This window comes from Crocuta crocuta, unplaced genomic scaffold (genome assembly GCF_008692635.1).
Source record: "Crocuta crocuta isolate KB4526 unplaced genomic scaffold, BGI_CrCroc_1.0 scaffold278, whole genome shotgun sequence".
Taxonomy (NCBI): Eukaryota; Metazoa; Chordata; class Mammalia; order Carnivora; family Hyaenidae; genus Crocuta; species Crocuta crocuta.
The window spans coordinates 1,724,563-1,738,731 of record NW_027532173.1 but is presented as its reverse complement, the minus strand read 5'-3'; the positions used below and the strand labels follow the sequence as shown (position 1 = coordinate 1,738,731).

The following is a 14,169-nucleotide window of genomic DNA, read 5'->3' as shown; positions in this document are numbered from 1 at the left end:
TCACCTGAAACTCACTTAAGCAAGCATTTTGCAATCTTCAGCAAGTTCTCTGCTTGTGAAACGCGGTCCTGCGGGAGGGGGCTTCCCGGACGCGGCCCCCGCCCCCAGCCCTTCCCCGTGAGACCCGCGCACTTCGGTGAGGACTTCCAACTTGCGACGCGCCGCCCTCCCTGCCCAGCTACACGCTGATCCACACGGGCCCTGAGTGCACGGCCTCGCTTGCTTAGACCTTACTTCTCCCCTGCGTCGAGCGGAAAGATGGAGAGGCCGGCCCTTCAGAGAGGTTTTAAAGGTTGGAATTGTGTAATCCCTAGAATTCCAGGAGGAAACTTGTGTTTCCTTCTCAAGAGGCCTCTTTTAGTTAAAATAGAGGTTCAGTCTTCTGATTTCTCATCTGTAAAATGGGACCTTTATGATTTCTGAGATTCCTTCCCATTTCACCATTGTGAGACGGTGTGCAGATTCCATCACCTGTGATCTCATTCAGAGACGAAATTTAAGATGTTTTGTGGCTCCCCCCAAAAGCATTTACTAATAGCTCTTGCTCTGTCCTCTAAAATGAATATAATGAAAACATACTCTTTATACCCTAAACTTCTAGAAACTAGTGAGTTGCAACTACAAGAAACATAAGTAGTAAAGTCTTATTGTATCTAATTATTTGCTAAGAAGTAGTTCCTCAGCTTATTGGCAACAAAGTAAAGGATAATTAATTTGTTAGATTTTAAAGTCCTTTCTGCTAAATAGATCATTGTTTTTTAATGCCTTTGAGCAGATGTAAATACCAGTTCATTTTATATACATTATTAAAACCAGACAGTACCTCTACCATAATAATACAAGGGCATTTAGGGAATATTTACTGACAATGAGTCATGCTTTATTTTGTCTGGCTCTTTACCAAAGATGTATTCATAAATACATACATATTTCAAAAGCTGCCTTCAAAGACTTCCCTTTCTGTCATTTAGCAGAATGTTTCAACATAAAATTGCATTTAAACCAATCATTGTTAAACCATTCTGTATCTTTTCCCAACAAAATAGATACTTTTTTGAGTAACAGATACCTTTTATTTCATAGAAAGGCACTATAGTTCATGAAGATGTTAGTCATATCACTAGGAATTCATAGGGAATTTTATATTTGAAGTTTTATTGTTGATTGTATATAAACTAGCAGAAAGGAACCTACTTTAGACAACTCAGAGTATAGTTTGAAAGCATTAAAAACAACAAAATAGTGAGCTGATAATTATGACCATACTCAGTCTTCGTTCCCCCCCCAGCTTTATTGAGACGTAATTGACAAATAAAGCCTTAATTTTCAATGTTCAGATTAACACATGCTAGAAGATAATAATTACTTTCAAAAGGGAGGAACAAAATCAAAGTGAAAAAGGTTTACAAAAATAAAGTTTATGTGAGCATACCGTAAATTATAACACTCAACTGTTTTTTTATTCTTAGCACTGTGTTAGGATAAATGTCAAATTCTTGTATTAAGGCAAGTCAAAATTGCAGTGCCTTCACTAAAGATAAAAGTTTATTTCTCTGTGTGTGACAGTCTCATCAAGGTAAGTGGCCTATGTTGGTGGAGTGACTCTGCTCTAAGCCATCATTCTAGTACCTTACTTTTTGCCGTTGCTAAGACATCATCATCAGCTTTGTGAACACAGTGTTCTTGCACAGGGGAAGGGAAATGGAAAGTTCTAAAGCAAGCAATGTTCCTTTTAAGTGAGTTAGACCAATGTGGTACAGATCCCTTCAGTTGTTAAGTTCACTGAGGGGAAATTAGTTAAAAGGCCACAGGGGGGCGCCTGGGTGGCTCAGCCGGTTGACCGACCAACTTCGGCTCAGGTCAGATCTCGCAGCTTTGTGGATTTTACCCCTGCATGGGGCTCTGTGCTGACAGCTCAGAGCCTGGAGCCTGTTTCAGATTCTGTGTCTCCCTCTCTCTCTGCCCCTCCCCCACTCACCCTTTCTCTGTCCATCTCAAAAATAAATAAACATTAAAAAAAAAAGGCCACAGGTAGATGGGCCTCCAGGCGCCCATGAAGAAGTGAACGTGGACCTGGCACGGTGGGCTTTGAAGGGAAACTAGCAATCGCCACTTTGCATGTTTTTAAAATTTTTAAAGTTTATTTATTTTGAGAGACAGAGCAAGGAGGGAGGGGCAGAGAGAGGGAATCCCAAGGAGGCTCTGCGATGTCAGTGTGAAGCCCCAATGTGGGGCTGGAACTCATGAACCACAAGGTCATGACCTGAGCCAAAACCAAGAGTTGGATGCCTAACCTACTGAGCCACCTAGATGCCCGCCACTTTGAATTTTTAATCATCATAGTGGATGAAGTTTCACAGGAAAATATTGTTCAGCACAGTGTTATTTAGGATAAATATTGGGAAGGATCAAATATAGGAATCTAAATTTTGAGTTTCCCATAAAAAGCACTTAAAGCAATATAAAGATAAAATGAGATAAAGAAATAGCAGTGTTGGCTGTAGGGCTAGGAAACCTCGGGGCTTCAAACCAGATTTTGCCTTTTATTCCTTGTTGTCTGATCTTCGGACAGTTACAGACAGTGATTATAAAGCTCGGATACAAAGAGAATAGCATCTTCCTGGCGCCGTGCTTCTCAGAGTGTGTTCTGCACAACAGTTACCTTTGTGACTCTTTTGAAAAATGAATTCTGTGACCAGGTGAATTTGGGAATCCCTGCATCCCATGTAGAACTCTCTTAGAAATTCGTATCAAAGGCTCTCAGAAGCATTGTAACAAGGAAGCCCGTTTAACCTTGATTAAACCAGCATGTCTCAAATGTATTCTACAGGCTGTTTTTAGAATGCAAAAACTGAGGTGCCTGAGTGGCTTAGTTGGCTGAGTGTCAGACTCTTGATTTAGGCTCAGGTCATGATCCCAGGGTTGTGGGATCAAGCCCCGCATTGGGCTCTGCGCTGAGCCTGCAGCCTGTTTAGGAATCTCTCTCCCCTCACCCCATGCCTCTTTCCCCCACTGTGCGTGCTCTCTCTCTCAAAAAACAAAAAACAAACAAACAAAAAACCATGGAAATGTATGATAACTCGTGTTATAACGAGCACAACCCGAGAGGTCTGTTGGCGAGTTGCTGCAGTCACGTTCTTTAAGCGGAATCCCTAAACTGTTGAGGTTTAGAGCAGTGGCAGACCTGCAGAAGTTCATTAACCAGCTCGTTAACAAAGGGCTGTAAGTACTAAGCCAGAGAGGGGACAGCCCCCCGCTGCGCGGGGCCCCCAGAACCTGAGGGTGGCCTCTGCCTAACACGCTGAACATTCTGGACCTCCCCCTCCCCTCTGTCTGTCTGGTCGCCTCTTCCCTAGCAACCCTTCTACTGTGCGCCTTTCTCTTGCCCGCGTGTCCCGCCTCCCCTTCAGCGGCCTTGTGTCTTCCCGGCGCCCCTTTCCGTTTCCTCCCATCCGCCTCCTTTCCTCTCCTTCTTTTTTGTGTCCGTGTGTCTCTTCCTCTCCCCTTTCTCTCTAGCTTCTTTCCCCTCATCTGTCCCTCTGGCTCTGCTGCGTCTCTGTGTCCTCCGACCCCTTCAAATCTTTCATACAAAGTTAATGTGTAGCTGTGGCTTAATTTATGTTCTTTGTTCGTAATTTTAAAAGCAGACAACATGAACATTTTATATTTCTCCTTAAAGAGAGCTTTTTTTAGAGACTAGTCTTTTTAATGTTTATTTATTTATTTTTGAGAGGGAAGGGGAAGTGCAGAGAGAGTGGGGGAGAGAGAGAATCCCAAGTGGGCTCCACGCTATGAGCACAAAGCCCAGTGCAGGGATCCATCTTACAGACCATGACTTCATGACCTGAGCCAATATCAAGAGTCAGATGCCTAACTGACTGAGCCGCCCAGAGGCCCCAAGATAACTTTTTAAGTGCCTAAACTAAATTGTTTTGTTTTGTGTTTGATTTCTACCGCCTTTATGGCAGTTCATAGTCTTCAGTAGAAAAACATTTTCAGGGGAGGCTGAGTGGCTCAGTCGGTTAAGCATCCGACTTCGGCTCAGGTCATGATCTCACGGCTCTCAAGTTCAAGCCCGGCATCTGGCTCTGTGCTGACAGCAGGCCCAGAGCCTGCTTTGGATTCTGTGTCTCCCTGTCTCTCTGCCTTTCCCCAGCTCATGCTCTGTCTCTCTCTCTCTCTCTCCTTCAAAAATAAATAAATATTAAAAAAAAAAAAAGAGAGAGAAGAAAAAGATTTTCCAATCCTGGATTGGCAGGTTCACAACTGCACACGAAAGAGCAGAAATTGTCCACGGTTAAGCCCCACAGTCATCGCAGTCACCTGTCGTTCCAGGTCTTAGACACAGTACAAGCAAGGCTAAATGTATACTGAGTAATCCTATAAAATAATGCCCTGGTTCAAGTTATTTGTGCCGAAGGGGCGCCTGGGTGGCTCAGTCGTTAAAGCATCCGACTTTGGGTCAAGTCATGATCTCTAGGTTCGTGGGTTCAAACCCCGTGTCGGGCTCTGTACTGACAGCTCAGGGCCTGGAGCTGCTTCTGATTCTGTGTCTCCCTCTCTGCCCCTCCTCCACTCACGCTCTGTCTCTCCTTATCTCTCAAAAATAAATAAATATTTAAAAAATTTTATTATTTGTGTTGTAAGTAATAGAAATCTAGCCAAATTAGTTTAAATAAATTATAAATGATCCAGATCTCACGATGACAAAGGCTCACGGAACATGCAGGTGTCTAGAAGTACGGAAACTCCATAAGCAAGAGTTTGTTTTCCCTCTGGGGGGTTTTCTTCTCCAGCTCTGCCAGCTCCCAGTCCTATTAGCTCCTGAGCCTCTTGCTCCCATTCACAGAAGAAAACAGTCTCATGGGCTACTTGACAGTCTCATTTGCTACTCATTGATTACCAGTGAGGCAGCTTCCCCACAGTCACATTTTAAGATACATGTACACGTAATACAGATACAAACATACTAGGTATGTATGACGAGTCATACAATGCAAGTGTCTCTGTAAAGGTCTCCTTTTTGGAAAAGAGAAATTCACAGAAGGAAATGACTGATCATCCCAGAAAGTATTTTGTGGTGTTTCTGGGTAAAATGTTATGTCAGAACGAGCCGGCGTCATTTCTAACAAGTGTAACAGAATGTGAAAAGATGCCACAGGTGGCCAGACATACCTTTATCCTGCAGAGAGTATTTCCCTCGTCCCCTCAGGGCGTTCAGGCCATGTTGAGTGATTATGTAGTCAGCACAGTCCAGAAACAAGCTAGTACTTTGAAAACCCTGGCATTGTCTTTCTTAATTTCCCTTTTCTTCAATAACTCCGCTGATGGAGCAGATGTAGCCACGACCTCAGTGCCCCTATTGGTACATGAAGGTGGTTATGCATCCTGAAGTAAACCAAAGGCCGTCTGCCCCATATCTGAGGGCGCTGGGCCAGCATCAGGCAAAATTGTAAAGGAGGTAAAGCTCATTCTTGGGACTTTGGGGGCATTCCCACTTCTCTTAGGTATTTCGGATAGTGAGCCCTTGGCCTATTCTTCTGTCCTCGGTCACATCCCTTAGTAGTCCATTTCAGCTTCAAGGAGAGACACAAAATGCTCAATGGTTGAAAACAGGAAGAATCTTGCCAGGAGTATTTCTGTCCTAAAAGAGGGCGCCACCTAGTGAGAGAATGTCTCATCTTGATGCTTCCCTGTTGGCAGAGTTCCAGGTTTGTGGCCCGGTGGGTTGGAATTTCCTCTCCTGAGCCTACGGTAATGACCGCCTGTGCAGGCATATTGACCCCGAGTTTAGCTTTCAGAGCAAGGGCTAGAAAAATAAAAGAGACGATGTTGTGAGTTCATACATCACCACGGTAAAGTCTTCACCTGAAAAGTGCTTTGCTCAGTCTGAGATGGTAGAAATTTCTAGCCAGTGTCAGTTTGGCCAGCGTATAAGGATTTTTTAACAACTTCCCCTTCATTGTCATGTAGCTCTACAGTTTAAAGAGGACCTCTTAGGGGCGCCTGCGTGGCTCAGTCAGTTGAGTGTCTGACTTCAGCTCAGGTCATGATCTCACAGTTCACAAGTCCATGAGTTCAAGCCCCACGTCAGGCTCTGTGCTGACAGCTCAGAGCCTGGAGCCTGCTTTGGATTGGACTCTGTGTCTCCCTCTCTCTCTGCCCCTTCCCCCCCTCAAAAATAAATAAACATTTAAAAAAATTTAAAGAGGACTTCTTGGAATGACCTAAGAATGTTTATTGTGTTAGTTATTCTTGTCCTGACTGAGTTAGAGGGAATCTTCTTTTTTCTAGTCTGCTCTGTCAAGCAGTGGAAAAGGTGAGCCAACCAAGTGATGCTGAGATACACATGCACACACACCAGGGAGCATCAGATATTGCTTATATAAGCTATTTTAGTTCCTTCTAAAGTGAAGTGCCTACAAAGCCTATACTTTTTTATTTTAATAAATCTGTAAATGTCAGCAACTTTTAATCAGTTCTGAAAATATATGATTTAAGGAAGTTCACTTTAAAAATTGCTANGGTGCGGCTCCCGGCATATCCCCCTTTTTTATTATATATTTTTAAAAGACTGGAAACAGAAAAAGGACAATTAATGTGGCTTTAAAAAGGAAGCTACGATTACTGACAAAATTATGGAATCCATCTAGAAAGGACACTGCTATCTCGGAAGGAAAAGCAAAGGTAGTAGAACAAGGGAAATATCAAGGAGAACAAGACCTTTCAGAGACAGAGGTCTGTTCCCATAATCACGAAGGGAGAGGTTCCTACAATAATTTCTTTCACAGGGTGCAATCAGCATATTAGGACCAGAATAAGGGGACAATTACTTCCGACATCGATAAGAGGCAGGGTGACAGTAATTGGCAGAAAAAGAGAATTAGCAGTTTTAAAATTTTGTGAACTCAGAGGGAGGAGTAGACTTCAAGTTTCTTTTGCTTTGTTTATGTCAATAGATTTTTAGGCAGTCCGTGTCAGTATGGAGAGGATAAGGAATTTCCCCGAAACAAATAGAGTTTCGGCAGCTGCTTGGGAATATTCCTTAAAGTCCCCATCCCGAGGTAGACCAGCCATAGTTGGCTCCACTTATAGCCATTAGTCTGGGAAAAGAATAAGTGAGAAGCCCTCACAACTGCTAGAAAGAGGAATAGAGAAAGTTGACGTCCTCCTCAGTCTGATTTTATTTCGGCCAGAAGAATCTTGGGGGTCAATACTCAAGCAGAAATAATTAAGTGGGGGTGGATATCGGTCACATCTAATGGCAAGAGACCTTGCAAACTTGCCTCAACCTCACAAGGAGTGTTCTCAACTTATGAGTTCAGAAAGGCTCCCAACAGGTCATGATCTCACAGTTCGTGGGTTCGAGCCCCGCATCGGGCTCTGTGCTGACAGCTCAGAGCCTGGAGCTGCTTCAGATTCTGGGTATCCTTCTCTCGCTGCCCCTCCCCCACTCATGCTCCCTCTATTTCTCTGTCTCTCTCAAAAATAAATAAACACTAAAAAATTTTTTTCTTTAATTGCTACCCCACACACTTTACCTGGCTTATCATGAAACATCTTATTATGGTAAAAACAAACAAACAAATAATCATTGTTTTCTGAAAGGAATCACTTTATGTAACAAAGTACTGGTTTTTTAGGAGTTCCAGAAAAACATGAAACAAAGGTTAAAGTATGTTGAAAGTATATTTTTACTCTAAGCTGTGAAAAGAGTTTCAAAATACAGGTAAGCAGTTCTGTATATAAGCAGGACTAAATAAATATTGACAGCTAGCTGACATATTATTTTAGTTTGGTTTAAAGTCTTAACAGCATTCTTTTTTTTTTAATGTTTATTTATTTATTTATTTTGAAAGAGAAAGCAAGCTGGGGAGGGGCGGAGAGAGAGAGAGAGGGAGACAGAATTCCAAGCAGGCTCCACGCTATCAGCATAGAGCCCAACACAGGGCTGGATCCCAAGACCACAGGATCATGACCTGAGCCAAAATCAAGAGTCGGTCAGATGTTTAACCGACTGAACCACCCAGACACCCCAATGAACGGCATTCTCTTAAACATTCTTGGAAGGTAGTGATGTTTTTCTGTTTTCCTTCCTATGGTAGCAATTCATTTTTAATTTAGGAACAATTTGCTAAATGAAATTACTGTATTACTGGCAGTATATCTTTAAAATACCAGTAATACCATCAGCTGGTATCAATAGCTAGGATATAACGAAGCCACCAAAAGTATCTCAGTGCTGGGGCATCTGGGGGACTCAGTTAAGCATCGACTCTTGATTTTGGCTCAGGTCATGATCTCATGTTACATGCTGACAGTGCAGAGCCTACTTGGGAATCTCTCTCTCTGTCTCTCTCTCTCTCTTTGTCTCTGTCTCTGTCTCTCTCAAAATAAATAAATAAAAATACAAAAGTATGAATTAAAAAAATAAGATAAAATTATCTTCCTTTACTAAGAATGTTAAAAGTGGTTTTTCTTCTGAGTTTTTAGTCTTTCCAAATGTGTTTCCTTTTCGTAGGAGTTTGTGTGAAACACCCTCAAATACATAAGTCTGAGGGATAGCCTTAATAACAGATTCCTGCCTCAGAAATACAAAAAGAATGGTGTGGGGCCCAAACTGAACCCTCTTTGAGAAGAGATTAAGAGAGAATAGTCCAAACAGGAGTTAGATAGATGTTAAGAACTTCCTGGCATTATGAAGAAAGTTTATAATTTTTTTTCTCTCTTTTTTAAAATGTAACTTAAGTTAGTTAGCACATTGTGCAATACTGGTTTCAGAGTAGAATTCAGTGATTCATCACTTATATACAATACCCAGTGCTCATCACAATAAATGCCCTCCTTAATGTCCATCACCCATCTAGCCGGTCCCCGACCCACCTCCCTTCCATCAACCCTCAGTTTGTTCTGTATCATTAAGAGTCCCTTGTGATTTGTTTCCCTCTCTTCTCTATGTTCCCCCCTTCCCTTCTGTTCAACTGTTTTGTTTCTTAAATTCCACATATGAGTGAAATCCTATGGTATTTGTCTTTCTCTGACCAACTTATTTAGCTTAGTATGAAACATTCCAGCTTCATCCATGTCATTGCAAATGGAAAGACTGCATCCTTTTTGATGGCTGAGTAATATTCCATTGTGTATATGTATACCACATCTTCTTTATCCATTCATCAGTTGATGGATATTTGGGCTCTCTCCATAGTTTGACTATTGTTGATAACGGTGCTATAAACATGATAATGCTGCATGTACCCCTTCGAATCTGTATTTTTGCATCCTTTGGGTAAATATCTAATAGTGCAATTGCTGGATTGTAGGGTAGTTATATTTGCAAGATTATCATTTCTTAAATTCTAGGGGTTGCCTCTCATTTTTCTTCAGTTAGCATTGTTCAGAGTGATATTGATAGATGTAATTTGAGAAAAGGTTTCCTTGATTAAACAGGGTGGGAGGGAAATTGCAGGGTTTCTCAGAGCTTTAATATATGATGGATATAGTAATACACATTGTGAATCCCCAAGGTAAATATCGGATTTCCCAATCCAGAGGTTTTTTTTACATATAGCATTTTAGTAACTGATAGGTAGGTAGGTGGTTGGGTAGGTAGGTAGGTAGACAGAGCACTTTAGGAAATAATACTTCAAAAAAAAGTATAGGCAATTCCTTAAATTTTAGGAATATATTTGAGAATCTCACGGTTTCTTCCTTCATGTGATTCTGTCTCTTTTGCTGTGCTTCTGGATATGATATCATATGATTTAAAAGGTTTCCCTTTTAAAACTCTTGATACATCAGGGTGCCTGGATGGCTTAGTCAGTTAAGGGTTCAGCTCTTCATTTCAGCTGGTCATGATCTCGTGGTTTGTAAGATATAGCCTCATGTTGGTCTCTGAACTGATAGCTTGGAATTCTCTCTTTCCCTCTCTCTGCTTCTCCCCTGTTCGTTCTCTCTCTCTCTCTCTCTCTCTCTCAAAATAAATAAATAAACTTAAAAAAAAAACCTCTTGATATTTTAGGAAAAGATCCAGTAACCCTTGAGAGTCCCATGAGTTTTGTCCCCTCATTTAATAGTGAGAGTTTTATCTGTTTGCCTGACTTCTAGCCACCTGTCACACTTTTATGTAGATCACGCAAGTATCTTCAGTGCTTGTCTAAAGAACACAACCTCCTAGTTAGAATCACTAGAAAAGCTGGAAGAAAGGTAGAGGAACAAATGGATGAAACTTCACATTTTCAGATTTTTTTAGTTATAAAAGGGCTACCGTAGGAAGGTCCTGGGAAAGCAAATGTTAATGAAGTAGGTAAGAAGTGAGGGATAGGACAGATTTGATAGAATATATGGATAGACTCTGAAAAGAGAATTAAAAGTGGAAGAGAAGGGGGGGCACCTTGGTGGCTCAGTCGGTTAAGCATCCAGCTTCAGCTCAGGTCATGATCTCACGGTACATGAGTTCCAGCCCCACGTTAGGCTCTGTCCTGAATGTGTGGAACCTGGAGCCCGTGTCTGGAATATCTGTCTCCCTCTCTCTCTGTCCTTTCCTCGGTTGTGCTCTCTCTCACCCTCTCTCTTGAAAATAAATAAAATTAAAACATTTTTTAAACAGGTAGAAGACAGGATATAGTTAGTTGTATGCAAAGGACCATTGGCCGCAAAGAAAATTAGTGAAAGATTAATTGAAAACAACCTCCAAGAAAGTGGGTGGAAAGTTACAGGAAAGAAGCTGCAGAGGTCAGCTGCTATGGTCACATGCTGACCATTTTAGTAGATAAACACCTGTAGCCACAGGATCAGAAGGGAACAGACAGGTGGTCTGATACAACAGTCTCATTGTTTAATAATACAATTAATGTCTAGAAAGGCTTTGACTTACCTTAGCTCCTTAGTGATTTGCTAAGAACCCTGTTCTCTTGGCTCTATATTCAGTGTCCTTTCTGCTGCACCATACGTCCTGTCGTGGTTGAAAAGACTTTCATTGACACATTGTGCAGTTTCTGTCCTGAAAAATAATCTGTTTGCACACAACCCCCTCCCCCGTCCTCTGTATACCCCTGGTAACTATCCTCTCCACCCAAACCATTATGTTCCTGCTCCATTCAGAAAACAAGGGAGAAATCGCTCTGCAGGACAGTAGCAATACCGATAACTGACAGCAGACACATGTGGCTGCGATGACACTTCCCTGCCCTCCACGCGGTACTCTGTGACCGCGTGGCTACACAGTGGCGGGAGTGAGCCTGACGCTGCAGCGGACAAGCTTGTATGAAGTGTCGCGCTGTAGAGGTGGGGTATTGAGCGAAAAGTAAGATGTACTCTCACATTCGTGGTCCGTGCTGCTCTATACCGGGCGCAGACTCTGCTGCTGGAACTAAGAGGCTGCTTACATAATACAGAACTTTGTTTCTCCTGCCACCGTGGTCCAGAGTGAATGGTTCTGGGTGGTCAGGGCGGCCCTGCCTCAAGATCACCTTCCAGGATTCTTCTGTCTTAATCGAGGCACACCACACAGTGCGCACACTGCTTCTCACGTCCCACTAAACCAGAGTTAGGGCCGTGTCCACAGCTGACTGCAGGAGAGCCGGGGAACACAGCCTCCATCTGAGTTGCTGTGCGCCAGCGAGCGCTTGGGAGCCCTGTCACAATCACATAGCTGCAGTGAAGGCCGGTAAGTACTAAAACAAGCTCCAGCGGCAGAGCAGAGGGAGGAATCGTCCTCTGTGCCTGGGGTGAGGGCTCATTTCAGAGGATGTTTCCCAAAGAAGACGGTCCTCGATGCTGGGACGTGAAGGATCTGTGAGCAGTAGTAAGAGAAGTAACAAAAGGACCAACCACAACGGAAAAGAAGAAGCTTCCAGTAATGACAGTAGATTGAACACCTGTATCTGTTTTAGCTTTTCTTCCCCCAAATCTCACTAAAGTGATGATAGTTTTGTTTTGTTTTGTCTTGGAACCATAAACCCTCAAACAAGGAGCATGGGTAAGGAGACAAGAGCAATCAAATTTTGGAAGCAGGAAAGCAGATAGAGGAGTGGTAAATGAATTAGGCGGTTCAAGAAAACAGGCTTCTAGGGGCACCTGGGTGGCTTAGTCGGTTAAGCATCCGACTTTCGCTTAGGTCATGATCTCACGGTTCGTGGGTTCGAGCCCCACGTCGGGCTCTGTGCTGACTGCCAGCTCAGAGCCTGGAGCCTGTTTCAGTCTGTGACTCCCTCTCTCTCTGACCCTCCCCTGCTCACGCTGTCTCTCTCTGTCTCCTAGAAATAAATAAAACATTAAAAAAAAAATTTAAAAAAAAGAAAACAGGCTTCTAAACAAGTGATGGAAAAAACTAAAATCCACACCAATATATACCATTGAAGCCCCTAAAGACTCAGGAAATGGTTGGCACAAGATACTTCTGCAAGTGCTAAAATAAGCATCGCTGATTGCCAGTCTGCCTAAGAAAGATTGGATCCTGGGGGCCCCTGGGTGGCTCACTTGGTTGAGCATCTGACTCTTGGTCTCAGCTCAGGTCATGATCTCATGGTTCCTGAGATCAAACCCCATGTCAGGCTCTGTGCTGACAGCATAGAGCCTGCTTGGGATTCTCTCTCTTCCATTCTCTCTCTTCTTTCTCTGTCTCTCTCTACCCCTCCCTCCTCTCTCTGTCTCAAAAATTAAAAAAAAAAAAAGGAAAGAAAGAAGGATTGGATCCTCACACCCCCACCACCATTCCACACAAACCAGGTGACTTCCTCTACCCCCACATTGGCAAAAAACTGGAAATTTATTCTTGGAAAAGAATGAAATATAGAGTCTTCAACTGGAAGCACCAGGCACAAATGAGGTTGGGGCCCCTTATTTAAATTTTTTAAATGTTTTATGTATTTCTAGGAGAGCGAGTGAGCGAGAGAGACAGTGTGAGCAGGGGAGGGTCAGAGAGAGGGACACAGAATCTGAAGCAGGCTCCAGGCTCTGAGCTGGCAGTCAGCACAGAGCCCGACGCGGGCCTCGAACCCACGAACCGCGAGATCATGTCCTAAGCGAAAGTCGGACGCTTAACCGACTAAGCCACCCAGGCGCCCCGGGGCCCCTTGTTAAAGTAAGGGCATTAAGTGAGTGCGTGCATGTTGAATGCTGTTACAGCCTAGTCCTCATCCTCACCCCCGCCCCCACCCCCAGGCAGCTCCCAGAATGCTGGCAGTCAGCCCCTTACCCTTCAAACAGGACATTGGTTAAAAAAAATAAAAAACGGGCACCTGGGTGGCTCAGTCAGTTAAGCGTCCGATTTCGACTCAGGTCGTGATCTCATGGTTCGTGGGTTCGAGCCCCGCATCGGGCTCTGTGCTGACTGCCAGCTCAGAGCCGTGAGCCTGCTTCAGATTCTGTGTCTCCCCCTCTCTGACCCATCCCTGCTCCCACTGTCTCTCTCTCTCTCTCTCAGAAAAAAAAAAAATTAAAAAATAAATAAATAAAAAACAAAAACCCCAGAACATTGGTGAAATCATTTCTGCAGAATCTGACCAGTCCAAGAAGAGAGACGTAAGATACCATCATGGGAGTTTCCTCAGCTCAGTGACCCAGTGACCCAGACTCTGTGGGGCTTTTGGTCTCCATGAGCAGCTATGAGAAATATTAGGAAACTTGTAATATAAAACCTAGAGACCAAAACACAGACCAGAGGCAACCGGAGAAACAAACTTAATAAGAGAGAAAGGAAGGTTAACAAAGAAACAACTGTCTTTAATTTACTAATAGAGATAATGGGAAAATATTACATTCATAAAAGAACAGGATGATAGTTTTTTTAAAAGAATATTTTGAGAACAAAAGAGCTTTTAGAAATACAGTAGAAAAAAATAAAACATTCAGTACAGAGTTGAGGAGGGACACCTGGGTGGCTCAGTTGGTAAAGCATCTGACTCTTGAATTCTGCTCAGGTCATGATCTCGCTGTACCTGAGTTGGAGCCCCACATCGGGCTCTGTGCTGACAGTGCGGAACCCGCTTGGGGTTCTCTCTCTCTCTCTCTGCTCCTCCCCTGCTCACACACGTGCTCACACTCTTTCTCAGGATAAATAAATAAACTTAAAAAATTAGAAGACTACTCCAGAAGGTTTAATAGACAAGGAAAGGACATCCCAGAGAGTACAAAAGAAACTGAAAGGTGGGGCGCCTGGGTGGCTTAGTC

At 43.2% G+C, this 14,169-nt stretch overlaps 1 protein-coding gene across 1 annotated transcript in view; it reads left to right on the top strand.

Annotated features, from left to right (window-relative positions):
• Positions 1–14,169, top strand: part of RAB39A (RAB39A, member RAS oncogene family) — a gene marked incomplete at its 5' end in the record, with an annotated part of 32,889 nt that overhangs the window by 651 nt on the left and 18,069 nt on the right. The window contains one exon of the mRNA XM_077777424.1: positions 9,826–9,855. Within this exon, the coding sequence (XP_077633550.1) occupies positions 9,826–9,855 (30 nt within the window). The remainder of the gene's footprint in view (positions 1–9,825; positions 9,856–14,169) is intronic.